The 17,137-nt window shown below is 34.8% G+C and overlaps 2 protein-coding genes and 1 long non-coding RNA gene across 5 annotated transcripts in view; 1 reads left to right on the forward strand and 2 right to left on the reverse strand.

The window, feature by feature from the left end:
- The window catches only part of LOC144556395 (uncharacterized), a 58,137-nt gene extending 50,448 nt beyond the window's left edge, over positions 1 to 7,689 (forward strand). The window contains exon 2 of the long non-coding RNA XR_013512368.1: positions 7,559 to 7,689. This is a non-coding gene — a long non-coding RNA (uncharacterized LOC144556395). The remainder of the gene's footprint in view (positions 1 to 7,558) is intronic.
- On the reverse strand, positions 3,653 to 6,591 carry LOC144556393 (Plastid-lipid associated protein PAP / fibrillin family protein). 3 transcript variants are annotated; one of them, XM_078304738.1, is made up of 9 exons: positions 6,430 to 6,591; positions 6,237 to 6,344; positions 6,029 to 6,163; positions 5,831 to 5,926; positions 4,779 to 4,859; positions 4,599 to 4,685; positions 4,461 to 4,516; positions 4,233 to 4,348; positions 3,653 to 3,777 (listed from the first exon to the last, which is right to left on the reverse strand). In XM_078304738.1, the coding sequence occupies exons 1-8, from the start codon at positions 6,550 to 6,552 to the stop codon at positions 4,234 to 4,236; spliced, it is 801 nt and encodes a 266-aa protein (XP_078160864.1). In that variant the 5' UTR covers positions 6,553 to 6,591; the 3' UTR covers positions 3,653 to 3,777; position 4,233. The 3 variants fall into 3 exon arrangements, with proteins under 3 accessions (XP_078160864.1, XP_078160865.1, XP_078160863.1); XM_078304739.1 differs by having other exon boundaries at positions 3,667 to 3,774; XM_078304737.1 differs by lacking the exon at positions 3,653 to 3,777 and having other exon boundaries at positions 4,029 to 4,348.
- Positions 7,690 to 8,622: 933 nt separating the features above from the next.
- On the reverse strand, positions 8,623 to 10,182 carry LOC144556394 (cyclic AMP-responsive element-binding protein). The gene is made up of 2 exons (XM_078304740.1): positions 10,026 to 10,182; positions 8,623 to 9,336 (listed from the first exon to the last, which is right to left on the reverse strand). Exon 2 carries the CDS (start codon positions 9,328 to 9,330, stop codon positions 8,893 to 8,895), a length of 438 nt encoding a protein of 145 aa, XP_078160866.1. The 5' UTR covers positions 9,331 to 9,336; positions 10,026 to 10,182; the 3' UTR covers positions 8,623 to 8,892.
- Positions 10,183 to 17,137: the final 6,955 nt, after the last annotated feature.

Genomic DNA, 17,137 nt, shown 5'->3' on the forward strand with positions numbered 1-17,137 from the left:
CTTATCTAGTGATCAAACAATTACATCTCATCTAGGGGTCAAACACTTACACCCCGGGGAAGGAGAAACAGTTCCCCACCTTAACCTAAGGACCGTCCTATGCCAAAGAGACCCAAAATATAATTCTTTAGTGTGGAACATAATACCTGATTCTATGTCGTTTGTCATGGAATAACCAAAGCCTTGTAGAGCAAATCGTCTCCGTGAGCACGAGACAAGTCTTCAATGGCAAGAAGTCTTTCTCGCCTTTTGTCGTCGGGTCGAGGAATAAGTCTTCCAAGACAGCAAGGTGTGGTCCTTGAGAAATCCTCCATAAATTTCCTAATGGATTTCTCTTCTCTATTCTTTGATGGTGGAAGAAGAAGAGAAGGCACACAGAACTGTATTTTTCTGACTCCATTAGCGTGTTTATGCAAAGCTTCTCTCAAAAGCGGTTGATGAACTTGTAAGACAGCGGCAAGAAAAACTTCGAGCCGATGTAGAGGTTGAAGCGTCGGCGGACTTCTTAGTGGTAGGATAAAGCCTTCCAAAGCTACAAGACTGCCCTTGTGAGATCGTGTTCACAATTCCTTAATTATCTCACCTCTCTATTCTTTAATGGGGAGAAGTAGAGAAGGCTACAGAATTGACTAGATGACGGCTAGAAAATTCTGCAACTTTTCGTATATTCTTGTGCTTTGGGGACCAACCTATTTATAGAGAGGAGGAGTTGGCATATTGCCAAACCCTAACCCTAAACATATTTTCTGGCCTTATGCCAACTTAAAAAAGGTATTTTGTGCTATTGCATCAAAAACCATGCAGTCGCATCAAAATCCGTGCAGCTGCTGAAAAATCTGTTTCCTTAATTGCAAATCTCAGAATCAGTCCATCAATGATTTGATTTTTGCCTAAATTATTCTACACATTTGTGGACCACATCCTAATGAATATATTGATTGTCTATTTCTTTATTTGATCACTTTAATTGACAACCATATATGACAGTAAACAATGCATAATTAGATTACATATATGCTCAATGTTGGCATTAAATCCAACGAGGTTGGCAATAAATCCAACACTATTCCCTCACTAACACTGTTAACTATTGTCTAACCACCTCTCAATCTCTAATGATGTATTATTGATGAGATGACCCGCTGTTTTTTGCTTGTTGGAGAAAAACCTTCTATTTCTCTCTCCTCTAGAGTGCTCATGTACCTGATGTCCAGATGACATCCCACCGCCTCCTGTGTGTCTTTGTCATTGGCAATCCGGTTTAAATCCACAATATGAGTATGTTAGATTCCCCTACAGGTGTAATGTTATGTTGTACCTGCAAGTCTGTCCAGAACCTGTCCACTTCTCAATACTGAAACTATTGTTAAAATGCACGGTTGGTTTTGCGCTTCAATGGTACTCTACATCATTCTTTTTGTTTTTTTTTTAATTTCGAACAGTCCATCCAAATCGCTCATCTCCACAGTAAAATGAAGAGCAAGGTTAAAATGCACCATTGGTTGTGCTCCAATTATATTCCACATTGTTATTTCTATCTTCGAAATTCGAACGGTCGATCTGAATCGCTCAACCTGATCTCCACATTAAAATGTGCTTGGAGATCAAATTTTATATTTTATTAAAGTTTTTACTATTGTTTTAAATACTTACAAAATCACTGTTTTGGATGGTCCAAAATCATAAAAACAGTGATTTTGTACCTATTTAAAAAAATTAGTAATTTTTTTATCAAAAATATAAATTTTAGTTTCCAGAATATGAAAATCATGTTGAACAACAAAGTCCGCCCACGTGTCCCAAGAGATCAGACTCATTCCTACTAAAAACAAAAATTGAAAATAAAATAAAAATGTGTAACACAATTGAAAATAAAAATTAAAATGTGTAACACAATTGAAGCACAAAACCAATCATACTTCATTCCATGGAATTAACAGCATTAAAACAAGCAAAACAGGTAATAGCAAAATAAAATAGTTTTTGAAGTGTTTCTTTTCTGCTATGTTACTCCGATACTTCACTTTAGGTAATAGCTGGAATCGAACCCATGTCCTGAGGGTAAACGGAGATACACCTCAACGGCTCAACCACTGCAGCAACTTAATTTTATTGTTCTTACATTGTAACATATTATATATAGCGGCCATAAAATACCTTATTGAAGATTTTTGATATTTAATTTATATAATATAAATATTGAATTAATAATATAATTAATATTAATATGTATAGTAGGCGTATCGTATCCGAGATTTTTAAAAATTGTCGTATCACCGTATCCGTATCGTATCCGATACGATACCCGTATCCGTATCCATGCAACATAGCTTTTCTGTACCTGAATACATTTTCCTTGAAAAAAGAGCAACAAAAGGACTCTATATTACTATATCACGCCACCATACTAAAAACAAAAATGATAAAGAGTCATTTTTTTTTCTTGCAAGGTCATCCATCAACTTAATGAAGTACATTACTTCAAGCAAGAAAAGAAGCAGATATACTATGACAGGTGACATCTCGATTGAGACATGAATTTACCAAGTTTATATCAAATCATGAAGTAGAGATGGATCACAAATAATATGTCGACTCAAGAGAACTATTTGGGAGGTGCTTAACCGATTTTTTTAATAAACTATAATTAAAAAAAAAGATTTTTATGAAACCAACATGATTACTTTTTTTTTATAAAAACCATAAGGACCGAAATGGTATTTCGGTCCCTCTTTTTTTTTTTGAGCGACCGAAATGGCAATTTGGTCCCAGATATTTTTATAATTTTTCAACATATTTTTTTTCTCGAAATCTATAAAAACTGCTGGGGCCGAAATAACAATTTGGTCTCCAAAAAAAAGCGGAACTAAAATGGCATCTCAGTTCTTATAATTTTTGTGAAAAACAAAACAATCAAGTTGGTTTGGTAAAAAAAAAAAATATTTATGGTTTCTAAAAAAAAAATTCTGCTTAACCACCTTTGTGATTTCTAATATTATATAGTCACATATATTAAAATTTAATTGGATTGAATTTTTTTATAAAAATATATATAATTCGGTTTTTCTCATAAAATATTAAATGTAGTGAGTAGAATTTTAATTCAAATTTCTACAACCACAAAGTGAAATTCTTACCACTAAGCTACACATACACATTTAATATTTTGAGGAGACTAAATCATATAAACTTTAAAAAAAAATTATACACTGTTATTTTATCTATATGTAGGTAAGCACTCTATAATAAGTGCTATCAGATTGTCTTCTAAACTTGATAATTTTTCCTAATTTTTCTTGTTAATCTAGTTGGAATGATAAACTCTTTTCTTAATTTCCAACTAAAAATAAATAAAGTCAAACATGGGGGAAGCTGGGCTTTCAAACTTAAAGGGTTAATTATATAAAAAATAATAAGATGAGAATGAGGATTAATTTTAGAGCACTCACCGCATTTTACTATAAATTATATAAAAAATCATGCATAAATATAAAAATATCGAAAGAAAAATGAGGATCAATTGACCCATTCAATCTACATAAATTTGCCTATGGAGTCAAATGATAGAACATAAGATTTTAAACAATGATATTTTTTAAATTAATATTCGCATTCAATTTGTATTTTTGGTATTGTATAATTAAAATTTTAAAATTATAGAAGTGGCCGAACATTCTCTAAGGATTAGCTGTAGATCCGCTCACGCGTCAACTTACTCAGTAGTTACTCTCGGGTAGGTTATGAAACAAATAGTCGTTTTGTTGGGAGAATTGCCTGCTGGAAATTAAATTCAATTTTTAGCTAATACATGCTTGTTAAAGAAGTCTAGTTTAAGGTTAGAGCAAGATAATTATTTCCTCCAAAAAAGGAAAGATGATTGTTTTCTCCACATTTTTGGAAAGGCTTTCGGTATTTTCTATGTTTTTTTTATCATACCATGTTTCAACTCAGCAACAAGTAAGAAAAAATTAAGAAAAAGAGCAAAACAAATTCAATTAAATAAACCTGTAGGAAAACCAGATCAAAATGGCACAAGAAAAAAAAAACATATCATAACCATGAGTAAAATATCAAAAACATATATGCACATAACCATTTCTGAAAAGAAAAAAAAATGGCTCTCTATTGACAAATGTAAATAGGGAAATAGCCAGCATCCACTAATGATGGATTTCTAGGGCATAAAGGAAAAATGAAAATTTAATTATTAACAAAATAAGAATAAATAAAACCTCATGTGAGAGGTTGTGCTCTTGTGAAAATGAAGACCCCACCGCCTCCTACTGCACGACCCAAAAGCATATCTCGATCCAGATAGGAGAGATAATATAACCCTCCAGGGGATCCCCTGCAAATCAACTTGGTTTCAAATCTTTCCAATTGAAAAGAAAAAAAAAATTAAGAATGAATGGAGCAAGAAATTCTTAGCTCCAATTAAACCATGCATATAATTAATGTACCTATTTGGACCATTGAGAGGTACTTGAGCCCGAAAAGTTCTGAGAAATTGTAATATCTGCATTCAAAATTTTAAAATCCATTAATAAAATGAAACTCACATCATAATATTGGTTCTCTTAAATGTTTCAACGATATACCTGTAAACTTAAGAAAGTGCGAGGAAGGATTGCAGGTGCTATCAGTGCTTGCAGCTCATCACTTATTTTTATATTTTCCAGAGCAGCCTGTTAATTATAAAATGACTTATATATTAAACGAACAACAAAAATTCTACAACATCGGAAAAAGAAATAGGATTTCACATTTAATTAATGTACCTCTTCAAACTGAAGGAAGATGTTGCGCTTTGATAAAACAGAAAACCTTGCAGAGACCAACAATGTAGCACCTTCTTGCTCCTATACAAATCACTAAAATAATTAACGATAAATAGCTAAATCCAACAAGTTCATATCAGCAGGACTATTGCTTTGTTTTTGCAATTGAAGTTGAAATTACAAGCATTTGGATCAGTTAGTAAGCCCATTACATAGGGTAAACTGAAGTATTGGTACATGAATCAAATAACTAAATTGGAACCTGAACTCTTATTTCAAAGTAGGTCCTGAAACTTTCTTTATTATAGTACAGGGGTAGATTAGCAACCCCGTTTTTTTTTTTCTTTTTTTGCAATCAAGCAATAAAAAGAAGGGAGAATTTCATGTATATCTCTAAAAAAACAACTGAAATTATGTATTCCCCCCTCTAATGTTCGTAACGTCATATTTACCCTTCAAAATTTCAAAAACTCACAAATTTACCCAATCTATTGCATTTTCTTTTAAAACTCATTCTAAATCTATAAAAAGACCCATTTTACCCTTTATTAAAAAATTAAAATATTAGTAAGTATAAGAGAAATGTTCGGTCTTCTAATCGGTTGATTTTCGAGGGCAAACAGATAATTTCTCTACTTGTCTATCCCTTCAGATAGCTCCTTCAGTTGATAATTAAAAGGAGACCTAGATAGTTGGCATGGAGTTGAGAATATACTGTTAAACAAAAGTTCCAAGCACTCTTGAGCATCCAAATAAAAATGCAAGATACTAATTGCCAACTCCCACCCTCTTCTCCCTCTTCCTTTGCCTCTCGAACTGTATCTCACATGGTTGTTTGAAGTGGCCCATAAGCCCACATCAGGCCCATGCTGTGGTCGTCTCAGAATTTGGTGTACAGACAAGGAACAAGTTGACATTGTTTATAAAGTTTGAGAACCAACTTGGTCAAAACAGGAGTTGAGTTCCAATTTCAGTCTTTGGTTAAAGTTCTCGGACCAATATATGAATTTTCCTTACTATATATATATATTAGTATTTTACTACAATTTTACCTCCAAGAAGGGCTCAATGCTCCATCGCACTACATTTCGCACAATGCCTCCGTTGGTCTTATCTTTACACTCAAATTTCTGGTAAATCTGTCCGATCTGATAAAAAAACCGAACAAATTGCATTAAACACAAAAAACCCAAATTGCAGGGTTTGTTTGTATTGCAAATAAATCAACAATTGAAGAACAATTACAAAACCTGAAGAAAAGGAAGTCTTGATGCAGCCTCAAAGAGAACCACAACATCCCCTGCTGAAGTATAGTTCAACCGCCATGTCCCATCCAGTTTCTCAAGATTAATTGTCGATCCTGCTCCATATTCTTCCACTTCAACCTGTGAAACCAAAAGGTATATGAATATATGATACAAGCTTAATGCTCCATGAAAGGGAGGATTGATTACATACAAGCGCTTCCTCAATGGCAGAGCGCTGATCCGGAGTTGCGACAAGGCCACGCTGCGTCTCTTGGATCGCCTGGAGTAGGTTGTGTTTCTTGCTCTCTAGTTCCTTGGCCTGCGCCAAGAGAGCGTGGAGAGGTTAGTAAATGCAGAAAACAGTACCGAGGGAACAGATAGAGAGAGAGAGAGAGAGAGAGTACCGGAGGAGGAGCAACGGCTGAGATGGTGGCTCTGGGTGGTGTCAATTTGTGGAGGAGACGACGGTGGGGTGAGAGGCGCGATAGCACTGGGATTGGGTGGAGGAGAGAGAAGGTTCGCTCCATTTTGGCTACGCAGCTACTTCAGTTCCAGTTCCGGTACCACTGTACCGCACATGGTCGACAATTTTTCGTTCCATTTGGGCCGGGCCGAGTTGAGAAAAAACCAGCCCAGGGAGTATTTGTCATCTTCTGTAATTTGATAATCCATCTATTTGTTATTGGACCTTAAACTTTCGTGAAAGCGAGCAATTCAAACCTTTACTTTCGTGGTATCACGCAACGCCATAAATGCCCGACAAATAGCAGGCCTTACAGCATCTACAAAGTCATCCCGTAAACATTACTACTCAACTTTTCATGCATCATATGCGTATTTAACTGGAAAAGTATCCTCTGCGGAGGTTTTCGTGCGGTGCTGTGCGGTGGTTTTGATCTGATCCGTTTGTTTAGAATCGGACAGATCAGATTAAATCTTGTCCGAATTTTAAAAAAACTCAACATTTGGTGAACCCTTAATCCAGCCCGTCCGATCCAAAATGAATGTACCAGATCAAAACCACCGCACGGAAAACCTCCGCAGAGGATAGCGTTTCTATTTAACTATGATGTCGGCAGATGATATTGATGCATACTTATCTATTTCAATTAAAACAAAATTATTAACAGCGGTTATATATAGTTTTGACCAACTGAAAACATGTTTTGACAACTGTCAATATAAAAATGAACACTTAATTGAAATGCACGCGCAAGTACTACTCAGATAAGCATCTGAATATTCCAACAATGCACAATTGTTTATTCATTTTTTTTCCTTTTTAGAATTTCATGAAATACAACTAGAGATAATTTAAGATGTGAGAGATTAAAGACTACATATTTATTGGATTCCATACTGAAACCCAACTTTTGATACCCAAATGGTAACAAACTAATTCAAAAAATATTAACCATTGCAGAATAACTCGAGTTTACTGTAAATAGGAAATTTGTAGCTTTTATTTAGCAAGATATATTAGGACAGAGATAGAATAATTGAATTGCATTTCATTGATTCCATCTTTAATAGTCACGGTTTACAAGTATAACAATCTATAACAAACTAATTAATCTAACTAACTATTGTTAAGAGTCCTAATCAATCTAGCTTGCTTCAGTTTGACTTGGTCAAATCATGTTTGCTCATGTTGACTTGGTCAACACTGATTCTTCTATCATTCTTTACTGGGTACTTAGTTCACCCTTATCTTGCCTCTTTTACTCGTGATGACCCCAACATTTCGGGATTTTACAAATGTTGCCAATCATTTATTTGGCACCAAGTTCTCCCTTCTCATTGGTTCAGAGCTTCTGTCAAATAGTAACAAAATCAAAACAAATAAATTATGTTCAAATTTTATATTGAAGAATTTTCAAATATAATTTCTTTTAGTCACCCCATCTTTTTTGTTCTTTAGGCCGATTTCAATTTCAAAAGAGGCATTATATTGTACCAAACTGGCAAGTCCTAACACTGATACCAGTACTAGTAAAACCAGCCAATACAGTCATATTTACATGTCAATTGTAAGTAACATATTTTTGAGAGGACACTAACCTCATTACTTTAAGATAGCAAACGCCATGACTTCACCGTCCAATGATAAACCGAGCAACACCATCTACCTGCACAAAAAGAAATTGAACCAATTAGGTTTGCAATCTTCCAAGTTGAACAAACATTAAAAAAGAAATTAAAATATACAAAAGACTTGGTGGCGGAATTTATCCTGCAAAACAACTAAATTAAGAAGAAACAAAAAAACAAAAAAATAAACAATGTCAGTACGAATCATCCACAAGTAACCTGAAATATGGTCAAACAAACATAACAGAAGAGTTCTATAAAAACAAACCATACTACAATTTCACTTCATCAGCACACCTGCTAATTCAAACTGTTAGAAGTGCCTCTTTGCATTTACAAAGACAAATCAGTAAAATAAAGTAAATTTTTCATAAATTAATCAACTGCCCCTGAAAGAAATAAACCAGCAAACAAGAAATTACAACTATACAAGCAGCACAGATGCATTATTCCATACAAAACTAGAAAGGAAAGGGGGAAAAAAAAAAGAAGATAAGATAGAAAGATTAAGAAACAAGATAACATTTCCAATTAACCGCTCGGAACATAAGTCCGTCATTACTCAATTACTCATTACTTAGTCTCTAAATGTCAAGACATATCTAATATCCCAACTTAAGGGAACTTATTCACCGTAGTCACAGTTGCCAAGTAGACAGTTTCAGACAACAGGGCAAAATAAAAAGAAAGAAAAGAAAATGAAGAAAGAAAAAAACAGTACTACTAGTAGTAGACAGCAGTCAATATCCCAACTAATAGGCCACATGATCATCTAATCAGCTCATATCCATTCCATCCCCGGCTTGACTCGGGATTGGTGCAACAACCCCATAAGACCTCTCGAACGGTGACTCTCTCCTCCTCCTCTTAAACCCGCAGCCACCTCCTTCAGATCCCTCGACCCTCTCAGTCTCTATCTTCCTCCTGACACCTCTCACTGCTTGCGCCTCCAATGGAGAAAGAGGGAACACCTGGCCACTGACCCTACAGAGAGAGCTATGGTTGTCATACAGGATTCGCTGGTCACAGTTCTTGTCACAAATGTGGGTGAGGCCAGTGAGCCGGCACCGGTACATGTTGCCGAAGATGTGCTCATTCTGGCACCGATAGTCACACTTGTGGGTCGGGGTGGGCCCATCTGGGCAGAGGATGCTGGACAGGAAGATTGCATGGTTATGCTCAGAGACGATCACAGGCTTACCGAATAGCTCCATTGCTTTCTGCAAGCCCAAAAAACCGACGCTTTGCTTTAGATATCAGATTGATTTTTGTGGATGTGGACTGATGCTGAAGAGTTGAAGCTGGATTTGATGCGGCACTGGCTGTGCAGAGATCCGTGTAGTGGGCACACATTGATTTAGAGGTGTAATTGGCCCTGGGGCCTAGGATCAGGGAATAGATACACGGATCGCTACATCAACCATTACCGCAGGTGATTAGAGTTCTAGCTAGAAAGAGAGGCGGGTTCCTAGTTAGATAATTGTTGTTTTATAATTTTATTCACGGAAAAATGAGCAATAAAATTGTTCCTTTCATATTTATTTTTCTCCTTTCTCTCTCTTGTTTCGTTTTTCCTAATGGATTTCAGATCCTAAAAATCGTAACGGTTCAAAAGAAAAACGAAGAAAATTTGAAAAAACAAAACGAGCAAGCCGCCAAAACTGCTCCAATTGATTAAAAATCAGAAAAGACAAGGCGATAATAACAGATCCAAGCCAAAACTCGAGATAAGACACGGCGTTCGAACAAATTATTAGCTTATTACCGTTTCAAACCGCGAAGAATAAAAAATCCTCTCAAAATAAGCAATTCAAACCCATACAATTGAAATTAATGTTAAAAAATTTAGATAAATCACGTGAATCGCACTCAGACTTAGCTAATTAAAGGGAGATGATAGAGAACTTACTCAAAAATCTCAGGATAAAGCCAAAAAGAGAGAAATCGAGCTAGATCCGACTCTTCTCTCTTCCTACACCTCTCTTTTCTCTCTCTAAAAAGAGACTTCCCTGAAAACTCTTTTTCGCCGCGTGCTAGTAAAATTTTGAACAACGAAATTGGTCTAGTGGGGTGGTTTATTTATAGAACGAAGTCACCTCAGTCTTGGTCCCCTGGGAATCACTAAAGGTTAAATAAACCAGGTCCTCGTAGACCATTGGATAAGGCAATCTGTGACCCAATGTCAGTTTCAGAAAGAAGTTAGAACGAGCCCGCCTCAGTCCTTGTCACCCGGTAATCACTAAAGGTTAAATACACCAGGTCCTTGTAGACCATTTGATAAGGCTATCTGGGGCCCAATGTAAGTCCAAAAAGTCGTTAGAACGAGCTCGCCTTGGTCCTGGTCCCCTGGGAATTACTAAATATTAGATAAGCCAGGTCCTCGTAGACCAAAGGATAAGGTGATATGGGACCCAATGTCAGTGTCAAAGGTGGTTAGACTCGCTATCCCGTCGGAAGGAAACTGTTCTAGGAAAATTATACGCAAGTACGGAGAAGATGCAAGTGGGTTTCGTAATCGGCTCGGCTCGGCTTGAGATCGGCTTAACATGCTTTTAATTCGGAGTTAGGGCAAAAGTAGGTGGAAGTCAAGAAAGCTCAGAAAAGTCGTATTATTTTAATTGTATAAGGGTACAATTATTATTTATTTAAATATAATATCATACGTTCCGTATTTTGACTAAGAAATCTCTCTACAGTGACAGTTGTACTATAATTGTTTCTTCTTGTGGAAGCAGATCACCTGCCTTCTCAGTCACTGCAAGGTGGGACCGAGTTTAAAATTTAGAGGTTTAGAATTTAGAGTTTAGAATTTAGAGGGTAAACGATTCAATCGGCAGACGATTCAATCCCCTGGAGGCAGACGATTCAATTCCTCTTCTTGTTATTGACTTTTTTATATTGTTTTATCTCACAAACAAAATTTTCAGATCCGACATACAGGGGATATATTATCACTTCTCTAATTTTAGACGTATAACGACCACCTCTGAATATTGAATCTGACTATCACACTTCTTTTTTGGAACGTGTTTCGTAACGTTTTTATTAGAAGAAAGAAAAAAGAGGAGAAAAACAGGTGTGTAACAGTAACTACCGACGCAGGTAATTTGTTTCAGAATTGAAATTTTAATTGAGAGCAAAGAGAGCGGAGGTGGTAGCTGTCCTAAAATTGGACATTTCATTGAAAATTTTAATTTTTTGAAAATTAATCAATCCTTACTTAAATTTGGTCGGTTATGTTTACGCCCGAAAATTTTTTAATTTTCACTCTGAAATTTTAAAAGTCTGACATTACCATCGTTTTTTTTTTATTTCAAAAATTAATACCAACGCAGACTCAGTCTGTACACTATTTTTGTGTGTGCGCATAATGAATCTGCATACCATTTTGTTAATTTCTTTTTAAACATAAAATTTTTATGTTAGTTTTGATTAAATTTTTTAGGTTATAGTTTTGATCATATTTTTTAGTTCGTAGAAAGAAAACTGGACAAAAGAAACTTAATAAAAAATGTATAATTCAGAACACAACAGAAAGATAATTGAAAAGAAAAAACACCAATTTGATCGTGCCAAAATGATACGCATACCCAGTATGCGGCTCTGGCGTGTTTTTCTAAATACGGTGATAATGTCATAATTTTAAAATTTTAGAGTTGTAATTAAAAAAAAAAAATCGGTGTTTAAGCTTATCTCCCACATAACAAAATGAACGAAAAAAAATGTTAAGATCAGTCACTCAACGATCTAAAATTTATTCCGGGTATTGATGGCATTGCTAAAAAAAAATATTGACAAATTTAAATACACTAATGAATGAGGTTAAATTTGCTAAAGAAAAATATATGTCAAAATTTGTAGTTCCAGTTACACTGATGCAAATGGGTCCGAGATAGGATGGAAAAAATGTGTCGTGTCGTGTTGTGCCGTAATTAAGTTAATTTTTTACATGATATGCGTTGTCGTGGTCAAAATATCAAGAGGTAATTACGGCACGTGAATGGCCACGCCATGTCTAAACGTGCCGTAACTAAATGTGACTTACATGACTATTTAATCATAATTTAGATTAGTTTATTCAAAATTTACTATTTAATTAATATTTAATGGTTTTAATTACACGTGACTCGTGTAACCAAGTGATGTGTTGTGGCTAAATCTTTCACATGACGTGCCGTACCGCGCCAAAATTTTAAAAGATGGTCATGACACGTGAATGGTAACAGTACGGAATATGCGAATCACGATACATAACCAACTGTGTCGTATCATTTTGTGGCAACCCCGGTAGTGTGGAAAAAATGTGCCGTGTCGTGACTAACACGCCGTGACTTTGACCTCATGTCGTGCCTTACCGTGCCCAAGTGAACAGTGACCTATGCCGTGCCATGCCGTGACCAAAATGTTAAGGGGTGGTCACGGCACGCGAGTTACGTCGTGACTCGCATGCCGTGTCCAAACATGACTGGTCACGTTTCTCACGTTTAACTATTTTTGCATAATTTAAGTTAGTTTCTTCAAGATTCACCATTTGATTAAGACCTAACGGTCCTAATTACACGTGACTCACGTGATTATGTGCCGTGTCATGACCGGATCTTTCGCGTACCGTGATCAAAATATCAAGGGGTGATCACGGCACGCGACACGCGAGTCACGACACGGAATAGTAACACATGCCATGCCGTTATGTGACGGAGCCGGCTCCGCCGTGCCATTTTTTCCACACTAAACCCCGGTTCCGCCATGCCTTTTTTCACACCGAGTCGGAGGATGCAGTGCATTAACCCTTGAAAAGTATAATGGGTTATCTAATTCTTAGAAAAAGATTGACAGTTGGTTAGCGGTCAATAATATATTAAACAATAACTAAAATAAAATTAGTTGCTAACTATTGAATTGGGTTATCTAATTCTTTCACATCATCATGCGAAAGCATAAGATAAAATTGAATTGGATTTGGATTTGGATGAAAAGAAGTCCAAATTCTATAGTAGGTGATCTACCGTTTAATCATTGGGATGCCTCTGAAAAGTAAACTTCTTTTTGTTAAAAGACTGTTAATTAATTGCTAAGAGGCAAGCGAATATTTGTACCTTATTCGGAAGTTGCTATTTTTAATTTAAATTTTAGCGGTTTATTTAAATTGTAATAACCACATGTCAATAATTCGACTCATTAGAGCAAAATATATATACAGTCCATTAATTAATTAAGCAGTCACACTTTAATTCCTTCTCTTTCTTATATTAGAAAAACTATCAATTATTAGACTTCACTAATCACTAGAGTTATTATGAGTTTGGTTGGCGTGCTATCGATAGTATTGCACTTGCACTTGAAAAGTTATGTGATATATTTTAATCAACGAATCCAAACAATTGAAACCGATCTACTGCACAACTGATATGTTTACGTATAAAAATTATAAAATTTCAAATTCATTTAGTATAAAGTCAAACAGTAAAAAAATGTTGAAAATTAAATACATTAAAATTAACTTATAAATCATTATTTTTTTTACTGCCTGATTTTATACAAAAAAAAATAAAAAATTTATAAAATTTGCATGTAAATGCATTACTCGTATAATAGATTGGCTTCAATAGTTTAAATATATCTAATAGATTTTCATAATAATAGCAGGAGACGCTTTATATAATTGATATAACGCTAGCTATATATAATTCATTGGGTAAATTTTGCTGTAGGTCACTAAACTTTGTTATTTGTCACAAATTAGTCATTCAAGTTTGATTTGCCTCTTTTGAGTCACTCAACTTTGTTATTTGTTCCAATCAAGTCTCTTTATACTTTTTCATCCAAATTTTTAACGGAATATTCTTATTCCATCCAAAAAAGTAATATAATATACTCATTCCATCCAAAAAAATTAACGGAATTAGCGTATTTCATCCAAAATACTAACGGAATTAGCATATTCCGTTAAAATTTTGGATGTAAAAGTATAGAGGGACTTGATTGGGACAAATAACAAAGTTGAGTAACTCAAAAAGAACAAATCAAACTTGAGTGACCAATTCGTGACAAATAACAAGCGAAATTTACCCTAATTCATTGGACAAAAGAAAATTACTCATGTGAATCAGCAATTTTCTCAATGGGCCAATTATACATTGATCTGTCATATTAGTTCCGATATCTCACTATCATATTTTTCGTGAGCCGTCTGATAAAGAAATATTCAAATGTCTCTAAAGATTGCACACTTATTAAGTTATTAGATGTTTTGAGAGATGTTTATTTAAAAAAAATATTTTATATATATTTGGAAAGAATTTTAGAATTGACTAAGTATGTTGAAAGGTTCAACTGTCATGATCCAAACGAAAAAAATAGAAACGATATAATGATTCATGCAATCTTTCTTCAAAGTGTAACGAATATTTAATTTGTCGCGAAAGGTTCAAGATTCATTTTGTACTAATATAAATTTTAGAGACTTAAGTTGATTTATTTGGAAAGGTTAAAGGAATTGTATTTTATTAAACAAAAAATAGTTATATTAAAATTTTAATTGACTTGGTTGATAATCTTTTGTATATTTTATTCTATGACGAAATTAGAAAATTTAGATAGAGAGAGTATGATCTGCAAAATTTGAACTCAAGTCTCCATAATAACAAGTTGTATAACTAAACTACTAACACACATGAGATAATTTACGAGGGAGCTGACATTATAAACTTTTTAACAAAAATAATTGAATTAAAATTCAATACATATATATTTTTTTTTAAATTATAGGGTGACTAAGCATCTCTGAGCTATACACAGATCTGCCCTGCTTTTGTCAATGGACGAGAATAGCATTTGTATAGATATTTTTGGTGAAAACTAAAATTAATATTTTCTGAAGAGAAAAACAAATGACAAAAAAGAAGAAGAGAAAAATAAGAAGAAAGAAACATAGTTCTCACGAACATTGTTATCCTGCCATCTGTTTAGAAAAATAAAATATAATCTACTAAGTTTTATTTTTTCTTGTTATGCTTATTCAAAGAAAAATAAAATAAAACCATGATACCGGATAAAAGGTACAAACTATATTGTAACGGAAGAACTTTAATTACATCCTTCTAAAATCTCAAAATTGCGTATTTCGTCCTTAAATTGGATAAACATCGGAGTATTTTTTTTTTAAATTTAGAAGAATAAACGTGATATTTAATGTTTCAGAGATATGTTATTATTAAAATCATTAAATGATATATATGGAAATTTTTATATTAAACCTGGCGTATAATTTACCACAGAGACCATACATACATTGAATCCTGTAGCTGCTGCTACCATAAAAGAAACGATTGCACGTGATTGGATAAGATGCATTTCTTCATAGCGACTCGCAAATTTGAAGGGTAAAGATTTTAACAGAGCAATTTCAGCTTCATGCAGCTCACTGACTGTAGAATTAAAACAGAAATGCACATGTCAATACGCTGCCTGAAGCTAAAATTGCTTCGTTAAAATCTTTACCCAAATTCGGCGTTCACTGTACAGAACTATCCTGGATAGATATAGTTAGACATTTATTTTCGACAAAAAGAGGAATACGCATAATATTAATATTCTCTATTCCTCAATTCTCGACACGATAACCAAAATCAACCGACAATTCCCTTAAAAAGTTGAAACATGTTGTTCGACAACACGAATCCAACGGCAGGTGAGCCGGATTTTCAAGCCATCTAGATGCCGCTCGGCGCGGCGCGCTTAATTAAGCGGATCAGTCGATAATCATTGATCGGCTCAGTCGATAATCATTGATCGGCTCAGCTGAGCCGAGACACGTCACTCGTCTAGAAATGAAGCCGGCTAAATCCCAGTGGAGAAAGACAAAATCACTGTCGGATCCTCTGTGTTCAACGTGCCTCTTCGAAAGATATAACCGGTCATTACATGTGGGCTCCACTAGAGACCAATGAAACTGCATACGATTTGACGTGAGAGTTTGAGCCACGGTTAATCCGAGTTGCGTGTAACAGAAGCGTCAGCGGACACCAATCACGTGATCAATTTTTAATTAATAAATGTAGAGAGACCAAAATAACGTGGGAAACGATGGTGGAGGCCCACCAGTTTGTCTCCATACAACGTTTTGGTATCCTAGTCCCCACGAATTCCACCTGAGGTAACAGAAATTTTTTGTTTATATGTTGGCCGTCCGATCTGCGTTGGAAAGAATATTAAATGTTACCCGTGCATTCCACATACCAGGATTCTGATCGAACGGTGCTAATGTAAACACTAAGTTTGTGTTCTACTTTAGAGAAAGTTGACTCAGTCCCCACTCACCTCGTTTACCATGCCGTGTCGTTTAATCACAGGTCCGTTGCTGCTGGCGCTTCGATCATCATCCAACGGTCAATAGAGGTGTCTTATCCGGTATCGGCGCACGGGTTTCAAACACAACGCGGTAACGGGTATGAGTATCTATCTGTTTCTTTTTAATCATACCCGCTAACGCGTCAGTTATTCACTTATTTGGAAATTGGAACCAAACCAAAACAGTTCTAACAATCACATGCATTTTTGTGAACCCCTGCTGAAGCTCGCTCGGACTTGTTCAGTTGTTATTGATTATATTGGATTGGATTTACGGGTATGAAAATGCATAATTTAATTTACGGAAATTTATATACATGAGAATGTGTAAGAATTGCTGTTCAGTTATATAGTGAGAACTATGGTAAACAGATAATTTTCTTTTCAAAATGCTTGACACTAAGAAAATCTTCATTCCAGCAATTAAAATGAATTTCTTAATAACTGTCAACCACTGCATAGAAATTGAAACCTATAAAATTTCTAAACTTTCACATTCTTGAAAGAATAATTTTAGAGTTTCTAAATAGATCTCATGGCGATTAGAAATAATTTGAGCAAATCGTTTGGCCAGTGTGACAATTAGAAACAGTTTCTTAATAAGAAATTTTGTTGAATAATTTCTAAGAAACTATGGTGTATTTCTAAAACTGGAATAGAAATCTCAAAAGT

This window comes from Carex rostrata, chromosome 7 (assembly GCF_964058835.1).
Source record: "Carex rostrata chromosome 7, lpCarRost1.2, whole genome shotgun sequence".
NCBI classification, from domain to species: domain Eukaryota; kingdom Viridiplantae; phylum Streptophyta; class Magnoliopsida; order Poales; family Cyperaceae; genus Carex; species Carex rostrata.